The 16,054-nt window shown below is 41.5% G+C and overlaps 1 protein-coding gene across 14 annotated transcripts in view; it reads left to right on the forward strand.

Annotated features, from left to right (window-relative positions):
• The window catches only part of LOC121460738 (protein transport protein Sec31A), a 57,201-nt gene that overhangs the window by 14,599 nt on the left and 26,548 nt on the right, over positions 1–16,054 (forward strand). For 8 of the 14 annotated variants that reach the window (XM_041671246.1, XM_041671249.1, XM_041671251.1 and 5 more), the window contains exons 6-15: positions 969–1,109; positions 2,821–2,963; positions 6,548–6,647; positions 8,811–8,972; positions 9,132–9,284; positions 9,502–9,738; positions 10,186–10,260; positions 11,914–11,952; positions 12,405–12,482; positions 15,554–15,629. In XM_041671246.1, the coding sequence (XP_041527180.1) occupies positions 969–1,109; positions 2,821–2,963; positions 6,548–6,647; positions 8,811–8,972; positions 9,132–9,284; positions 9,502–9,738; positions 10,186–10,260; positions 11,914–11,952; positions 12,405–12,482; positions 15,554–15,629 (1,204 nt within the window). The remainder of the gene's footprint in view (positions 1–968; positions 1,110–2,820; positions 2,964–6,547; positions 6,648–8,810; positions 8,973–9,131; positions 9,285–9,501; positions 9,739–10,185; positions 10,261–11,913; positions 11,953–12,404; positions 12,483–15,553; positions 15,630–16,054) is intronic. The other 6 variants (XM_041671255.1, XM_041671259.1, XM_041671260.1 and 3 more) reach the window with 3 other exon arrangements.

Here is a 16,054-nt window from a genome sequence, read left to right on the forward strand (position 1 = left end):
GGACGAGACAATATTAAAAACAACACAAAGTAGTTGGAGCTCTGCAGATCTGTATTTTAAACAATGCCTGGCTGTGGATCTAATTTCTAAGTAATAGATTTTATTTTTTTAAAAGATTTATTTATTTATGTGTATGCAGTATTCTGCCTACATGCACACCTACAGGCCAGAAGAGGGCACCAGATCTCATTACAGATGGTTGTGAGCCACTACTTGGTTGCTGGGAATTGAACTCAGGACCTTTAGACAAGCAGACAGTGTTCTTAACCACTGAGCCATCTCTCCAGCCCAGTAATAGATTTAAAAAAAAAAAAAAAAAAGAAAAGCTAAAGGGTCAGGCAGGCATGATGGTCCACCTTTAACCCCAGAAGTAAAGGCTGGTGGATCTCTGTGAGTTCCAGGCTGGCCAGAGGTACATACTTGAGACCTGTCTGTCTCAAGAAAAAATAAAGACAGAAAAAATTATAAATGAAGAATAAGAATTTATGATTAAATTTAATTTTTAGTTTTTTGAGACAGGGTCTTACTATGTAGCTCTCTCTGGCTGTCCTGAAACTCAAAACTGGCTTTGAACTCAGAAATTGACCTGTCTCCAGAGTGCTGGGACTAAAGGTGTGTGCCACCACACTTGGCTTTATAATTAAAGTTGAATATTGTAATATCCTAGTCTGTTGCTGGAGTTAGACACTGCCCAAAACCAATTTGGGAAAGAAAGGATTTATGTCGCTTACATGTCCCGATCAAAGTCTGTCATCTCTGGAGGTCAGGTGGCTTGGTCAGTTACTTTCCTTTTATAGCCTAGACCCATGTGTCCAGGGAGGCACCCCACATCAGTCAGCAGTCAGAAAGTGTACAGACACACCCTCAGAGCCAGCTGATAGAGGTAGTTCCCGGCGACTTCAGACTGTCAGTTTGATAAAGCCAACAGCCCAGCATGGAGATGGTCTTTAATGGTTTGTCCTTAACAGCCGCCAGAAGACATCAGCTGCATTGCATGGAACAGACAAGTCCAGCATATTTTAGCATCAGCGAGTCCCAGTGGCCGGGCAACTGTGTGGGATCTTAGGAAAAATGAGCCGATCATCAAAGTCAGCGATCACAGTAACAGAGTAAGTATAGGGTTGACTTGTGATGGACATGAATGCTTCTGCTGTGTACCCTGGGGCTTGTTTCAAGAAATCAAGGCTTTGTAAAATTAAAATTGTCTTTTTTATCAATGACTTAATAGTGGGATGAATGCCCCCTCCCCCTTAGTGACAGTAATTAAATACCCAGTAAACCATGTTGGGTATGTTTTATTATTTATGTAATTTCATTATTTTGATTTTTTGAGACAGGATTTTTCTGTGTAGATTTGGAGCCTGTCCTGGAACTCACTCTGTAGACCAGGCTGGCCTCGAACTCACAGAGCTCTGCCTGGCTCTGCCTCCAAAGATTAAATGTGTGCTCCTCCCCCTCCCGGCTTGTTTTTTTATTTTTTTAAGCACTTTATTTTGTAATTTTATGTGCATGTCCATGTGGGTGCATGTGTGCCATGAAGCACATGTTGTGTTCAGAGGACAACTTTTGGAATCAGGTGGGTCTCAGAGATCAAACTCAGGTTGAAGTGGACTTGGTGAGAGGCACATTTGCCCAGTGAGCCATTTTGGTGGCCTTATTTTCTCTCTCTCTCTCTCTCTTTCTCTCTCTCTTCCTCCTTTCCCTCCCTCCCTCTCTTTTTCTTTCTTTCTTAAAACATAAAAAATACTTATATCACATTTATGTTTTTTTTTGTTTGTCTGTTTTTGGCGGTTATTTGAGCATTCACGCTCCATTGTGCACTTTTGTGCTGGTTCAAGGACAATTTGCATGACTTAGTTCTCCTTCTTTCATATGGTCCCAGAGATTATACTTAGGTCTTCAGGTTTGATAGTAAGTGCCTTTATGTGCTGAGCCATGGTGCCCACCCTGGTTAAAGATTTTCTAAAATAAGAGTGCCTAAGTCAGAATGTGTATATCATTTTAACACCACGGACCTGTTGAAAAGAGCCTTCCTCCAGATTACCATAGTGTAAATGGACCAGAAATTTTAAAACCCAAGTTCCAGTGGGACAAAGCATGCAAAAATAGTTTTAGTCATTATATAGACTGTATTAGAAATGAGTCATTATACTATATTATAATATAAATAAATATTATATATAAATACTAGAATGGTCATTCCCAACAATAGTAATGTCTCATTGTCTCAGGAAACTTTAGATGTTTAAGATATTTTTTTTCTTTTTTTTTTTTTTTTTGAGGAAAGGTAGAAGGCTTTAGTTTTTAGTTGAGAACCTTATTTTTATTTTTGAAAGTCTTATATTTTAAGTTTGTATAAATTATTCTTTTTTTTTTTTAAATATTTCTTTATTTATTATGTATACAATACTCTGTTTGTGTGTATGCCTGCAGGCCAGAAGAGGGCAGCAGACCCCATTACAGATGGTTGTGAGCCACCATGTGGTTGCTGGGAATTGAACTCAGGACCTTTGGAAGAGGAGGCAATGCTCTTAACCTCTGAGCCATCTCTCCAGCCCCTGTATAAATTATTCTTAGTTACAGTATTGATAGTGAAATTCATTTTAGAATTATTTTGACTCTGAATTGCTTTATGTGTATCAAGTAGATGAATAAGAAATATCAAATGCTTAAAACTGTTTAGTAACATTTAAAAGGTTCAAAACTAATCTCAGCCAATGCATTTTCCTGTTTATTTTAGTGGTGACATAGCCCTCAAATTTTAGGTCTGCTTCTCATAAAGTAACATGATTGCTAAGATGTGGCCTTCCCTGTCTGCAGATGCACTGTTCTGGGCTGGCGTGGCACCCGGACGTTGCTACGCAGATGGTCCTGGCCTCTGAGGATGATCGATTACCCGTGGTCCAGATGTGGGACCTTCGGTTTGCCGCCTCTCCTATCCGGGTTCTGGAAAATCATGCCAGGTACCATACTACTGTTTCAAGGAACTTCGTTTCTTTATTTTTAAATCCTAAAACATAATTACTACTTTTTATTTTAAACAGTAGTCAGGATTTTTACTCTAAAATGGTAGATAGATCATATCATGCTAACATGAATCCTCTGTTAAAGTATTCTTCACCACTTTCTTTAAAACAATTAAGCCAAGCATAGAGATGTGTGTCTGTAATCCCAGCACTTGGCAGTTCAAGGCCATCTTCAGCTACATAGTGCATTTAGGAAATTAAAATCACCTAAAATAATGGGTAAAAATTGGAGTCTATTAAATCTTGACATTGATTATACAATTAGATCCATATTAGTCATCATACTTAAGAAAATTTGATGCCATATAGCAACAGTTTAGAAACTGGTTTTATTCTATTTTACTTTAAAAGCAAACATTTTTGAGAAATTAGGTGATCTGCTTTCAGTTTGCAGTAATATATTGAGTAGATGTTTTGAAAATGGGAATTTTCTCATGACTTAGTGTCTTTGTATTTCATTAATTTGGCAAATTTCCTATCGATGATACCTATTTAGTAGCAAATTTAAGTAAATTAGTTCAATGTATTTAAATAAGAAAATCCCTTTTAATATTATACTAGTTTCTAGCCAGGTGGTGGCACACATCTTTAATCCCAGCACTCAGGAGGCAGAGGCAGGAGGATAGCTGGGTCTACAGAGAGTCTCCCAGGACAGCTAAGACTTTAACACAGAGAAACGTGTCTCGAAAAACCACCCAACCAACCAACCAAACAAACAAACAAAGAAAATGTACTAGTTTCTAAGTACTTTGGGGACTTCCTGTTTAGTGACATGTGACTGAACTTTTAAGTCCTTTCCCCCCCTTCTCCTATCGTTTGTGAAGTTTCTGAAGTTTGTGATCTGTCTATAAGTTGCTCATAAAGGAGAAGAATTTGGCCAGAACCAATTTCTCCTTAAATGTTATATTTTAGTCTGGTTTTTAGTAGAAAAAAGATGCTGTTGAGGAGCCTTAATATTTTTCTTATTTTATTTAAGATTGAGTGTATTAATGTATACAGTAAAACACACAAAATTCTCACCTGTTTTAATTGCCTTCTTATCGCTGGGAAAATACACACAACCAAGGCTACTTATAAAAGAAAGCATTTAGTTGGGGGCTTGTTCAGTTTCAGAGGCAAGTCCATGACGACCATGGTGAGGAGTGTGGCAGCAGGTACCGTGCTGGAGCAGGGGCTGAGCGCTCACACCTGATCCTTAGACAGCAGACTGGGCCTGACCTCAAAGCCTACCCGAGTGTTAAACCTTCTCCAACAAGGCAACACGTCCTAATCCTTCCCAGATGGTTCCTACAGTTGGGGACCTTTTATTCATACATGAGCCTATGGGGGCCATTCTCATCCAAACCACTACACTAACTGCAGGGAACTTGCATTGTAGAAGGAAGACAGATAACTCTTCCATAACAGACAGTGTGCAACCATTGTACATGGCACCTTAATCAATCCTCATAACAGAATAACTGGAGAAACTGCCGTTGCATGTCTTACAGGCCAGAAATTGAAGGTTAAACTTGTCCAAAGTCAGCCCAAACACTGATCTCAGAGTTTTTACCACAGAGCTTGGGAATGGGCCATCATAATTTAGCAAAGCCCAGTGCTAATGACAGAAACAATCTCTAGTTGGCATTTTTCTTGTGCTAATAAGTGGTAGATTACTTGATTATTTGGTCTCTTCCAGCCTTATAATTCTGTTTCTTTAAAATCTGACCTTACATATTAATAATAGCATAATATATAATTTATTGAGCTGGGGAGATAACTCAGTAGTTAAGAACACTTGTTGCTCTTCCAGAGGACCTGAGTTTATTTCCCAGCACCCAAATGGCAGCTCACAATCTGTAACTCTAGCTTCAGGGGAGTCTGATGCCCCTGCACTCCCATGCACACGCACGTGCGCGCGTACACACACATAATTTAAAAACATTTTTTTCTAAATGAACAAACTTTGGCTATTAGTTGTATTGTTGCTGTGTCAAAAATCAAACTCAGGGCCTTGTATATACTAAGCAAGTGTTTACCACTGAGCAAAATACTCAGATCTCAAATTATATGCTCTTAAGAAATGCCCAAACTTAATTCTGCTTTCTCATAGAATCTCTGAGTAATGTAGGTATGAATATAGAAAAGACAAAATGATTAATGCTCACTCTCTCTAAATAATTGAGTACAGAAGATTGTGTGCGGGGGGAGGTGCAGGCATGTTTGTGGCAGCTAGAAGTCATGCCTGATGGCTTTCTGAGCATTCCTCAGCCATGCAGTTTTGAGACACTGTACCTGGAGTCCCCATTGGATCTATGGCTATCAGGTGAGCTCTGTGGGTCTGCCTTTCTCCATCCGCAGATGGGATTACAAATGTGTGCTCCCATGCCTGGCTTTGTGTGCATGTGAGTGTGGGTGTTGGGCATGGACTCGCTCCACATGCTGTGGAGGTCAGTGTCGCCTCTCACGGAACCCAGGGACTGACCCAGGTCATAGGCCATTACCTGCGAGCCATCTCAGTGGTCTGTCTGTAGACGTGTGTATGGCAAGCACCTCACTACTGAGCCGTCTTCCTATCCAAGGATTACACTGTGCATAGCCCAAGGATACACTATATTTCCTCTATATTGACATAAAAATATCCCTTTAATATAGTGATCTATAAAACCATGTTTCTAGACTTTAGAGCTTAATATTTCTTTAAAAAATATCTAAATTTTTCTTTTCATTATACTCGATAAAGACTACTTCCTGGTAACAGAAGCCAAAAACAGGACTGTGGATGGAGGCTGGCAGGAGAGCGCTGGCCTCCCACGTATGAGGCTTAGTTTGATTTTTTTTTTGAGACAGGATTTGTATATATGTAGACCAAGTTGGACTGAAACTCCCAGAGATCCATTTGGTCCTGTCATATGAGTCTGGGATTAAAGGTTTGCGCTGCCCGCATCACCTAGCTCTATGAGGGGTTTTTATCTATGAGATTTCTCATAAAACCCGGCCTGGGACCAAGTACTCCACAGGCCGTGTTGTTGGGCACTCACTCTCGTTTCTGCCCCTCTGCACTGCGCATGGTGTTCAACAGCCTGTGTCTTTGTAGCACACATGTTCCTGAGTTACTGTATGGTGTTCAACAGCCTGTGTCTTTGTAGCACACATGTTCCTGAGTTACTGTGAGTCATATTCAGGCCAGCTGTCTGGGCGTCTCCTGGGCCTGCACAGCAGTGATTGGAAATTTGTTTTCCTCAAGATTGAATATTTCAACGAGGCGGTGGTAGCACACGCCTTTAACCCCAGTACTTGAGAGGCAGAGGCAGGTGGATCTCTGTGAGTTCGAGGACAGCCTGGTCTACAAGAGCTAGTTCCAAGACAGGCTCCAAAGCCACAGAGAAACCCTGTCTTGGGATTGAGCATTTCCTCATCTTTTTGTGGTCTCCCACCAGTCTGCTCTTCTTTTTTAAGCTAACAGTTTGAACTAGTAAGCGAACTAATATACGACTGTATCTTGTTCTCACTTGTTCCTCTCTCCCACTGTGTTTCTATAGGGGAATTTTGGCAATTGCTTGGAGCATGGCCGATCCTGAATTGTTACTAAGCTGTGGAAAAGATGCTAAGATTCTGTGCTCCAACCCTAACACTGGAGAGGTAGGACGAGGAACGCTTCAACTTTTCAGCACTCATGACACTTTATTTCCATTTTATCAGCCATTTCCATATGGTTTTAAGGCCACAATTGTAATTAAGCCCACTGGAGGAAGCTCTGAGATGCTGACCCATCAGATCTCTGTCAGGAACATTCTCCGGCTCATGTCCTTCAATGTTTAAAATTAGTCTTTCAAGCCGGGTGGTGGTGGCGCACGCCTTTAATCCCAGCACTCGGGAGGCAGAGGCAGGCGGGTCTCTGTGAGTTCGAGACCAGCCTGGTCTACAGAGCTAGTTCCAGGACAGGCTCCAAAGCCACAGAGAAACCCTGTCTTGAAAAACCAAAAAAAATAAAACAAAATAAAATAAAATTAGTCTTTCTCTGTTGGGACATAGTCTAGCTACAGCCTTTTAAAAAATGATTCATTTTTATTATATGTGCATTGGTGTTTTGCCTGCATGTGTGCCTGTGTGAGGGTGTTGGACCTGGAGTTACAGTTATGGCTACCATGTTGGAGCTGGGAACTGAACCCAGGTCATCTGGAAGAGCAGCCAGTGCGCTCATCTGCTGAGCCATCTCTTCAGACCTAGTTACAGCCTTATACCCTTTGCCTTTCCTCTATTAAAGTGTATTATTGCAGGTGCTTTTGTAGGTGTTTTGATGCTAGGCGTGTGGCTCAAAAGTCAAGCAGTTGCTTGTTAGCTTGTGAAAGTCCTAGGCTTCATTTCCAGCCCCATTAAAAACAAACAAACAAAACCCCACAGTCTTCCAGCTGGCAAGATGGCTCAGCAGTAAAGTGTGGGAACCTGAGTTTGATTCCTGGAACCCACATGAACAGGATGCAGTGGCTCCTGCAGTGAGACGGGAATCAGGACCGTCTAGATGCTCATGAGTCAGCCATGGCAGAGACAATAAGGTGGAAGGGAGAACTGACTCCTGAAAGTTGTCCTCTGCGTGTGTACTGTAACATATGCCGCCACACTTACCTATCACACACACACACACAGAGGAATAAGTGAAAACCAAAAAAAAAAAAGTTTTAATAGGTTTTGTTCTTTTAGCTGTTGAACATTGAACTTAGGGCCTCGAGTAGCTTTATTTTCATTTCGTGTGTGTGTGCATATGTTCATGTCCAGGTGCATGAGCACTTAGTGCCTATGACCTGGCTGAGAAATCGACAGTGCGCCTTTGTTAGTTGTGTCTCTGCGGATTTTCTGAGACGGAGTCTCATTGACCTCCCTGAGTGGGCTGGTCAGCTTATGCAGTAGTCCCCTGCCTCTGCCTCCCCAGCTGTCTGTAGCGAGTACCAGACCTGACTTTCCCTGTGGCTGCAGGAACTTGACCTGCAGACCTCATGCTTGCATGGCACACATTTTACACATGGCACTGTCTCCCTGGCCCTGTAAGAGCATTTGTAAAGTTTTCCCGTGTTCTCTTCCTTCTGTAGGAAACTTAGAGGAGCTTTTGTTAGGATTCTTCAATAAGAAGAATGAGATAGGCATGTTTTCTTTTGTGGCTAAAAGCCAGATTTGTCACTGAGTTCTTTCTAACTTTGGTTTAAAGTTTGGTTTTCAAATGACCTAATTATAGTTCTTTGGATCTTGCCATGCCTAAGCAGTTGAAAACAGTAGCACTAGAATTTGATAAAATGTTCTGGCCTTTCCAGCTTGTCTCCTCCTGCCATTTTAGGAAAAGAAATACTGACTAGCATTCCTGTTACAGTGGACCATCCCAGGGACACTGCACCGTAGTGGTGGACCATCCCAGGGACACTGCACCGTAGCTGTGGGCCATTCCAGGGACACTGCACCGTAGCTGTGGGCCGTCCCAGGGACCAATATTGCACCATAGCAGTGGACTGTCCCGGGGACCAATATTGCACCGTAGCAGTGGACTGTCCCAGGGACCAATACTGCACCGTAGCAGTGGACTGTCCCGGGGACCAGTACTGCACCGTAGCAGTGGACTGTCCCGGGGACCAATACTGCACTGTGGCGGTGGACTGTCCCGGGGACCACTACACTTTAAGAAGAACTCGCCATTGGTTTTCTTAGCTAAAGCCTTTTCTAGAGCAAATGTTCAGCTGTTCTCACTGCCAACATTACTTATTTGGTTATGCTCTGGCCGCACCTTTTTCTAACTTGTGTTTGTTTATGTTGGACTAGGTATTGTATGAACTTCCCACCAACACACAGTGGTGCTTTGACATCCAGTGGTGTCCTCGAAATCCTGCTGTCCTGTCAGCTGCTTCCTTTGATGGACGGATCAGTGTTTATTCTATCATGGGAGGGAGCATAGACGGTTTAAGGCAAAAACAAGTTGACAAGGTAATAGGAGTATTCAGGCTTTTATAACTGAGAAAAATATCCGCCTTGTATAATTCCTTTACAATGCTGCTCTGCTGGATAATTGACACTTCTATGTATGATTTGAAAAACTGCAACTTAGTTTATGTAGGTGACTAACTCATACTTCTTTGAAAATAGCTTTCATCATCTTTTGGGAATCTCGATCCCTTCGGCACAGGACAGCCCCTTCCTCCGTTACAAATCCCACAGCAGACCACTCAGCACAGCATAGTGCTCCCCCTGAAGAAGCCACCCAAGTGGGTCCGAAGGCCTGTCGGTGCCTCCTTCTCAGTAGGTGGATTTCGTTTTTATGGTTCAGTGTGGCATATTAGCCGAGACATTGTGGGGCAGCACAAAGGACATTGCGTCCAGGGTGCCTTGTGAAAACTGAAAAGAACAGTGGGAGGTGTGTCAGAGATCTCCATACAGTTCTTTATTTTGGCAGGCTTATAATATATTTACTTTGGGGGCACGGTTTAGTGGCTGATGAGTTTGTTTCTTCTCACAGTTTGGAGGGAAACTGGTGACTTTTGAGCATGCTAAAGTGCAGCCTCAGCAGGGAGCGGAGCCGCAGCAGCAGCGGCAGCACGTGTTCATCAGTCAGGTGGTGACGGAGAAGGACTTCCTGAGCCGCTCGGAGCAGCTGCAGCAGGTTGTGCAGTCCCAGAGCTTCACCAGTTACTGCCAGAGGAAGATTGATGCGTCTCAGACTGAGTTTGAGAAGAATGTGTGGTCCTTCTTGAAGGTGAAGTTGGGTTTATTAATTTCTGTTTCTGCATGTCTTCGTGCAGGCTCCTTTTACAGCGAGCGCATTCACCTGCTCAGCCATCCCTCTGGCCCTAAGGTCGGTTTTATTTCATTACTGATAGCTGTTCCTATGATAATCTTAAGTCTGTCTTCCTTCTGAAGACATAGTATGACTTCAGGAATGCATGACGAAATTCAAGAAACCCAAGCTGGGCTCAGTAACAGACCCCTGTCGTGTGCACAAACCAGCACTCACGCATATACACGCTTGCATATCTAAAAAGCCAGTTGTGAAAGCTAAGTTCTTTTTGCACCATGAATTTTCAGGATTTTTATAGACTTTAGATTTTTTTTTTTAGTAATTTGATTTAGAATTTAGTCAGTTCTTAGAAAAACTAGGTTTTAAGTGTAGGTCTTTGTTTGAAGCTTGTGTCTCTTCTCACAGGTAAATTTTGAGGACGACTCTCGTGGGAAATACCTCGAGCTTCTTGGCTACAGGAGAGAAGATCTGGGGAAGAAGGTAAACTCACACAGACGCTCCTGTGCTGTGTGGGGGCTGTCTGTTTATAGAGTTCTCAAGGGTGTTCTCAGATCAGTCAGTCACAGACAACGTTTTCAGTGTGAAACTCCACTTCGGCCAGAACCACCTTTAATTCAGCCACTGTCAGGGATAGTTTGTCACACACACCGGGGTGTTTATTAAGGTGTGTCACAGTGGCCTGGCAGCGGGAGGGTGGCGGGGACTGGTTTAAGGGAAGAAGAACACTGTCAGGACAACTGTGCTCTTCAGCCTCGCTAGACTGATGCCTTAGCTTGAAACTTTTGTTTTTGAGACAGTTTCTCTGTTTAGTCCTGGCTGACATGGATCAATTTGTACACCAGGTTGACCTCAAACTCAGAGATCTGCCTTTTCTTTTTCCTGAGTGCTGGGATTGAAGACGTGTGCCAGGCCACCACTGCCCAGCTAGCATGAAATTCTTTTTTTTTTTTTTTAAATATTTACTTATTTATTATGTATACAATATTCTGTCTGCATGTATGCCTGTAGGTCAGAAGAGGGCACCAGACCTCATTACAGATGGTTGTGAGCCACCATGTGGTTGCCGGGAATTGAACTCAGGACCTTTGGAAGAGCAGGCAATGCTCTTAACCGCTGAGCCATCTCTCCAGCCCCCTAGCATGAAATTCTTAAGTGGCTTATTGTTGACCAGTAACAGGTATCTGGAGGATGAATTTTTGTCACTAAGTAAACAAGGTCTAAGTAGTTTGCTTCGTAGTTTAACTTTTGAAAGAAAGAATTCCCTTTTTGAAAGAGAAAACCACATTAGCGTTTTCTAGTCTTCATGTGTCGGTGCTGATGTCAGTGTCAGCAGCAGCAAAAACGGTGGAAGCCTCAAGAACGCTGTCCTGTTCTCAGACCCTTCACCTCTGTTGATGGAAACTAAAGTTTTCTGTAGCATTGCACAGCTGCCTGAATGGCACGGGCTGCTTCTGATGCTCCTCTGAGGGCAGCCACACTGCTAGTGTCTTCGCTTACTCCTTTAAAGTGTTAGGGTTTATTTGATTTCCTTATTAGCCATAACTCCTTGATGCTCTGATTTTTCTAAGTTTTCAGAAGAAAACTTAAAATTTTGCTTGTATGTCTGAAAGCAAAACAATTAGGAAATACAATCATTATCAAAATACTTCTAAAACAATTCATTCTATATTGAGTACCTGAGGACATCTTTTTAAAATGTAATTGTAAGCCAGGTGTGCAAGTCTTTAACCCTAGCACTCAGGAGGCAGAGCCAATAAATCACCATGAGTTCCAGGCCAGCCAGGGTGACATAGTGAGATCCGGTCTTAGAAAACAAAACAATAAGAAAAAAAATAACAAGCAAACAAGCAATGATTTATAGTTATTAAAACAACAAAGTCCAAGAACATGTTTCTTTCAAGGTTGATTGTAGGTTAGATAGCAGAGCTGAAGATCATCTGGATAGTAGAATCCCCTGTAAATGGAGCTAGAACCAGTGAGAACCAGCTGTGCACAGGTGTCTTGCTCTTCCTAAACATACTTCCCCTGATAGGAACTTTTGTGGGGTCTGGCTGAGAATGGAGTAAAGCCGAACCTTGCTGTACACCCTGAATAGAATTGTGTTTAGTAGGTGAGTTGTTGTTTTCCTTTCAGATTGCTTTGGCCTTGAACAAAGTGGATGGATCCGATGTGGTAAGAAGGCCTTTAAACATAGCTTTCTCCTGAGAGTTTGGTTAGATCCTCACAAGAAGGGTAGTTTGAGAAGCTGATCTGTTTTGTGCCTACTGATTTAGAAAATGCCAGTTCCAAGGATTTTAGTAAGTTTATAATTCTCATCTTAAGTTTAGCTGGTAAAGCATGTCTTTTGGTATATTTGAACTTCTTAAAAGGGAAAACTGAACCAATGTCTGCTCAGATAAGGTAAATCGCTTGTATGTCATGTGACATTTGGTAGCCAAAAGGGAAGGTGGTGGTAGTGATCGTTCCTGCTTTCCTTTTAATGTTGTTTCTGGGATAAACTTGCCAGGTTGCTGCTCACGATCAAGCTCTGGATGTGGTTGGTTGGGTCTTTGTCTCTCTTGTTACTAATAACCTTTTAATGCTGCTTTCTTCACCTCCCTCTGTGATTGTTTTATGTACCAAAGGCTCTTAAAGACCCTGACCAAGTAGCACAGAGTGATGGGGAGGAGAGCCCCGCTGCTGGAGAGCAGCTCTTGGGAGAGGTACTTATTTTTATTATATTGGACAGTTATGTGATAATTGTGTATCTCACATGAAAATATGGACTTTTTTTGACTACTTGTTGTCAATTATGTTGAATGTATTTTTTCTCAAGTGTTTTAAGGGTAAGAGAGTCTATTTATCTTGCCTAACAACAGTATCTCTGCACGCTAGTTCTTTGGCCCAGGTTCTTATTACTATGTCTTAAAATTAGTGGTAGATGTGAGATTTCCTTAATTGGGTCAGATGGCTGCCAGTATGCTAAACTGACAGAGATTTTACTCAGAAATGCAGTTGCTGTGCATGTCAAGTTAATGCTTTTTTTTTTTTTTTGACACTTTGATTTGTATAGCCCGCTCTCAGTGATAGATGCTTCTAAATTGGTCCTGAACTGGGACACAGCAAAGAATATTTTGTAAAACTAAGCTAATTGTGATGACTTAACTATTAGTGTGTCCTTAGCTGTGCTTGGTAATTTCTATAACTAATTGAAAAGAGACCTTGAATACAGAGCTGTGTCATTAATTTATTTCCTTGTGACTCTCTTTTTCTCCCCCAACTAATAACTAATTCCATAGTTTACTTTTCTTGCTTTCTATTTTATTTCATCTTGGAAAATTAATCAAGTTCTTATGTCTTATCTAATCTTTGACTTTTCCTTTGCCTTTTATGGTAGGGGGGACTATCTTGACTATAGAATGCTTATAAATAATTCATAAACATATTGGACTGCTGTAAAGTGATTATGAAATATATTTTCTATTAAAATCAATCTCCCAGAATTTAATAAGGAAATAAAGAACACTGTAAAATCTTGCTAAAATTTTGAACTAGTTTTGGAGATACCTAGGAAAATTATAGATACCTGCAAGGGTATTCATTTCTGTATATTAACTATGTACCATCAAATTAAAGTCTGTTTGTTCATGTACTCATGAAATAATAGGTGATAAAATACTTAGCAAACAGTAGTCATTGCATATTGTGAAGGCTTGAAACAAACTGTGTGTAAGGGGAGAAAATCTTCCCTTTGGTCTTGATGATACTGTTAAGTAAAAAAGTAAGAAGAAAGGCGCAAGATATCCAGTTAGGTCAAATCAAACCAAATCAAAATGTCCATTGTTTTATTAAGTAAGACGCTCTTGGGTGGCCAAGCGCATGGTGGGGAGACAGGAAAGCAGGGAGCACTTACAGACCCGAAAACCACGTTTCTCCTCTGGGAATCCCACTTAAATACCCTGTGGGAGTGGTCAGGACCTGGCATGCTGGTCCAGACCAAAGCAACTCCCAGGCCAGGGAGGCTGGTATGGATGCCAGGGGTTGGGGGCTACGCTCCCAACTTAACAGATACTATTTGCTTTTCAGATATGGTACCTTGTACATTCAAGGTTTTCAGTAGGTAAGAAATTAAGCATTTGGGGCCCTACTTGTCTCTCAGGAGTTCATAAGTAAAGGTGTGTTAACTGTACATAGAAAGCACGTTTGAAATGGGAAGATTGTGCTATTTGTGTCGTCCTAGGGGTTGAACCCCGGGCCTCACGCACCCCAGGTCCTTGTATCCATACCCGGTGTGCGTCTCTAGCCTGAAAGTGTCATTCTGTAAATTTAGGAAACAGAGGTAGTGAGGATGGGTGATGAATGTGAATGCCAGCACTTTTCTAAGGGGAGAAGGAATAGGGTAAAGTGTTACCTAAGTCTTAGATGAGCCAGTGCTGTTCTCTGCACAGAATGACTCAGCTTTCACAGTCAGCTGTGTGGGCAGAACAAATGTCTGCATGAACGTTTGAGTTCATATCGGATAACTTTGTTTTCATTTCAGAAGAAAGGCTTGGGGTGTCTGTACAGAGTCTTCATAAAGCTGATTATTTTTAATCTGGAAATCTAAGAAGTTTTGAATTTCAGATCATTTTGTATGCTAGACTGTTTCTTTTAGGCCACCAGCCAGCTCCCAAATCATGACACAGAGACTTCTTACTAGTTACGAATGCTCTGCCTAGCTTGCTAGCTCTTTTACCTTAAATTCACCTGTTTCTCTTTAGCGGCCTTTTGCCTCAGGGCTTGTACTTCTCTTTCCTTCTGTACGTCTTCTACCGCTCCTCACGTCTGACTGGCGTCTTGCTCTGGACGTGGGCCTCTCTTTCTCCCTTGTTCTCTTCTTTCCTTGAGCCTAGATTTCTCCTCCTATTTCTTGTCTCTGACAGCCCCATTTATCCTTTCTCTGCCTCCCTATTGGCTGTTCAGCTCTTTATTAGACCAAACAGGTGCCTTATGTTGTCAAGGTGAAACAGCAACACATCTTCTCATAATTAAACAAATGCAGTTTAAACCGATATGACACACCTTTACATAGGGTGATATGCAACAGCATATGCAGATGTGACATTCTTTACATCGTTAAACAAGTGCAGCAGAAACAAGTCTAACACGCAGTTAAAGTAATATTCCACAGCAATTTTGTATTTAGATTTTGAATTGAGTCACTCAGTTTGTAACTTTTGTTGTGTGTGTGTGTGTGTGTATTGTCAGACTTTGTGCTGTTCAATATATAACTAATTTAAAGGAAAATGAAATGTTTGATTTAATTTGGCTTATTCAAAAACATTCAAATGGTTAAAACAGTGTTTATACTGCTTTGTTGTTGTTCTTTGTGGCACTGGAGACCAACCCTACTTGCGAGAGACATGTACTCTGTAACTGAGCCATACAAAACTCTAGGCTTGCTGTATTTTTGTACTGAGGACACCAAGGGATTTGTTTTTGTGATTCAGCTTGGACAGAAAGATTTTATAGCCAAACCTATAGACACTATAATTAAAAATATGTATGTTTTGCATTTTGAAGCCACTCAAAGTTGGGGGATCTGAAAAATGTTTCTTACTTTTGACAGCAACTTTTCAGGTCTCTGTGACGAGTGTGGACACTTGATTTGGTGTTTCAGATGACTGGGTTTTATTCATATCTCATGGGAACTCATGCCTTGGAAGTCCAAGCTTCTACACGTAGATTGGGACATTTTGAAACAGCTTTTTTCAGCTTCATTTTGGCTAAATTGCTGCCTTTTTCATCTCTTTAGCAAATTAAAGAGGAAAAACAGGAGTCTGATTTTCTGCCTTCAGCTGGAGGGACGTTTAACATCTCTGTCAGTGGAGGTAAGTGCTGTTGGCTTTGACTGAAATCTCTTGTAGCCATAAGGAATCAGCGAAAACAATGCATTGTTGCTTTTTGCTTTTACAAGAGGTCTCTGTAGATGAGTGGTTTTGAGCTCCCAAGACCTAGGAGCTAAGTTATGTGCCAGTAGACATCACTAGAAAGGTGGCATCATGCTGGGCAAGGGGAAGAGAGAACTTTTGTCACTTATGGTCTAACCAGTGTCTTGAAAATGCTGATGAGTTCTGACACACCTAAGTGATCTTTACTAATACAAATAAGTTACTATATATACATTCTGATCCATTTCCATAGCTTCTGTAAATAGTGACAGTTTATTTTAAAAATTTCATCTGTTAGTAATAAAAAATTAGCATTGTGTTCTCCATTTGCCTGTGTATAAAACCTGGTGTGCACAGTTTTCTAG

This window comes from Microtus oregoni, unplaced genomic scaffold (assembly GCF_018167655.1).
Source record: "Microtus oregoni isolate MIOR12 unplaced genomic scaffold, Mior012 000021F_ref0000039, whole genome shotgun sequence".
NCBI lineage: Eukaryota > Metazoa > Chordata > Mammalia > Rodentia > Cricetidae > Microtus > Microtus oregoni.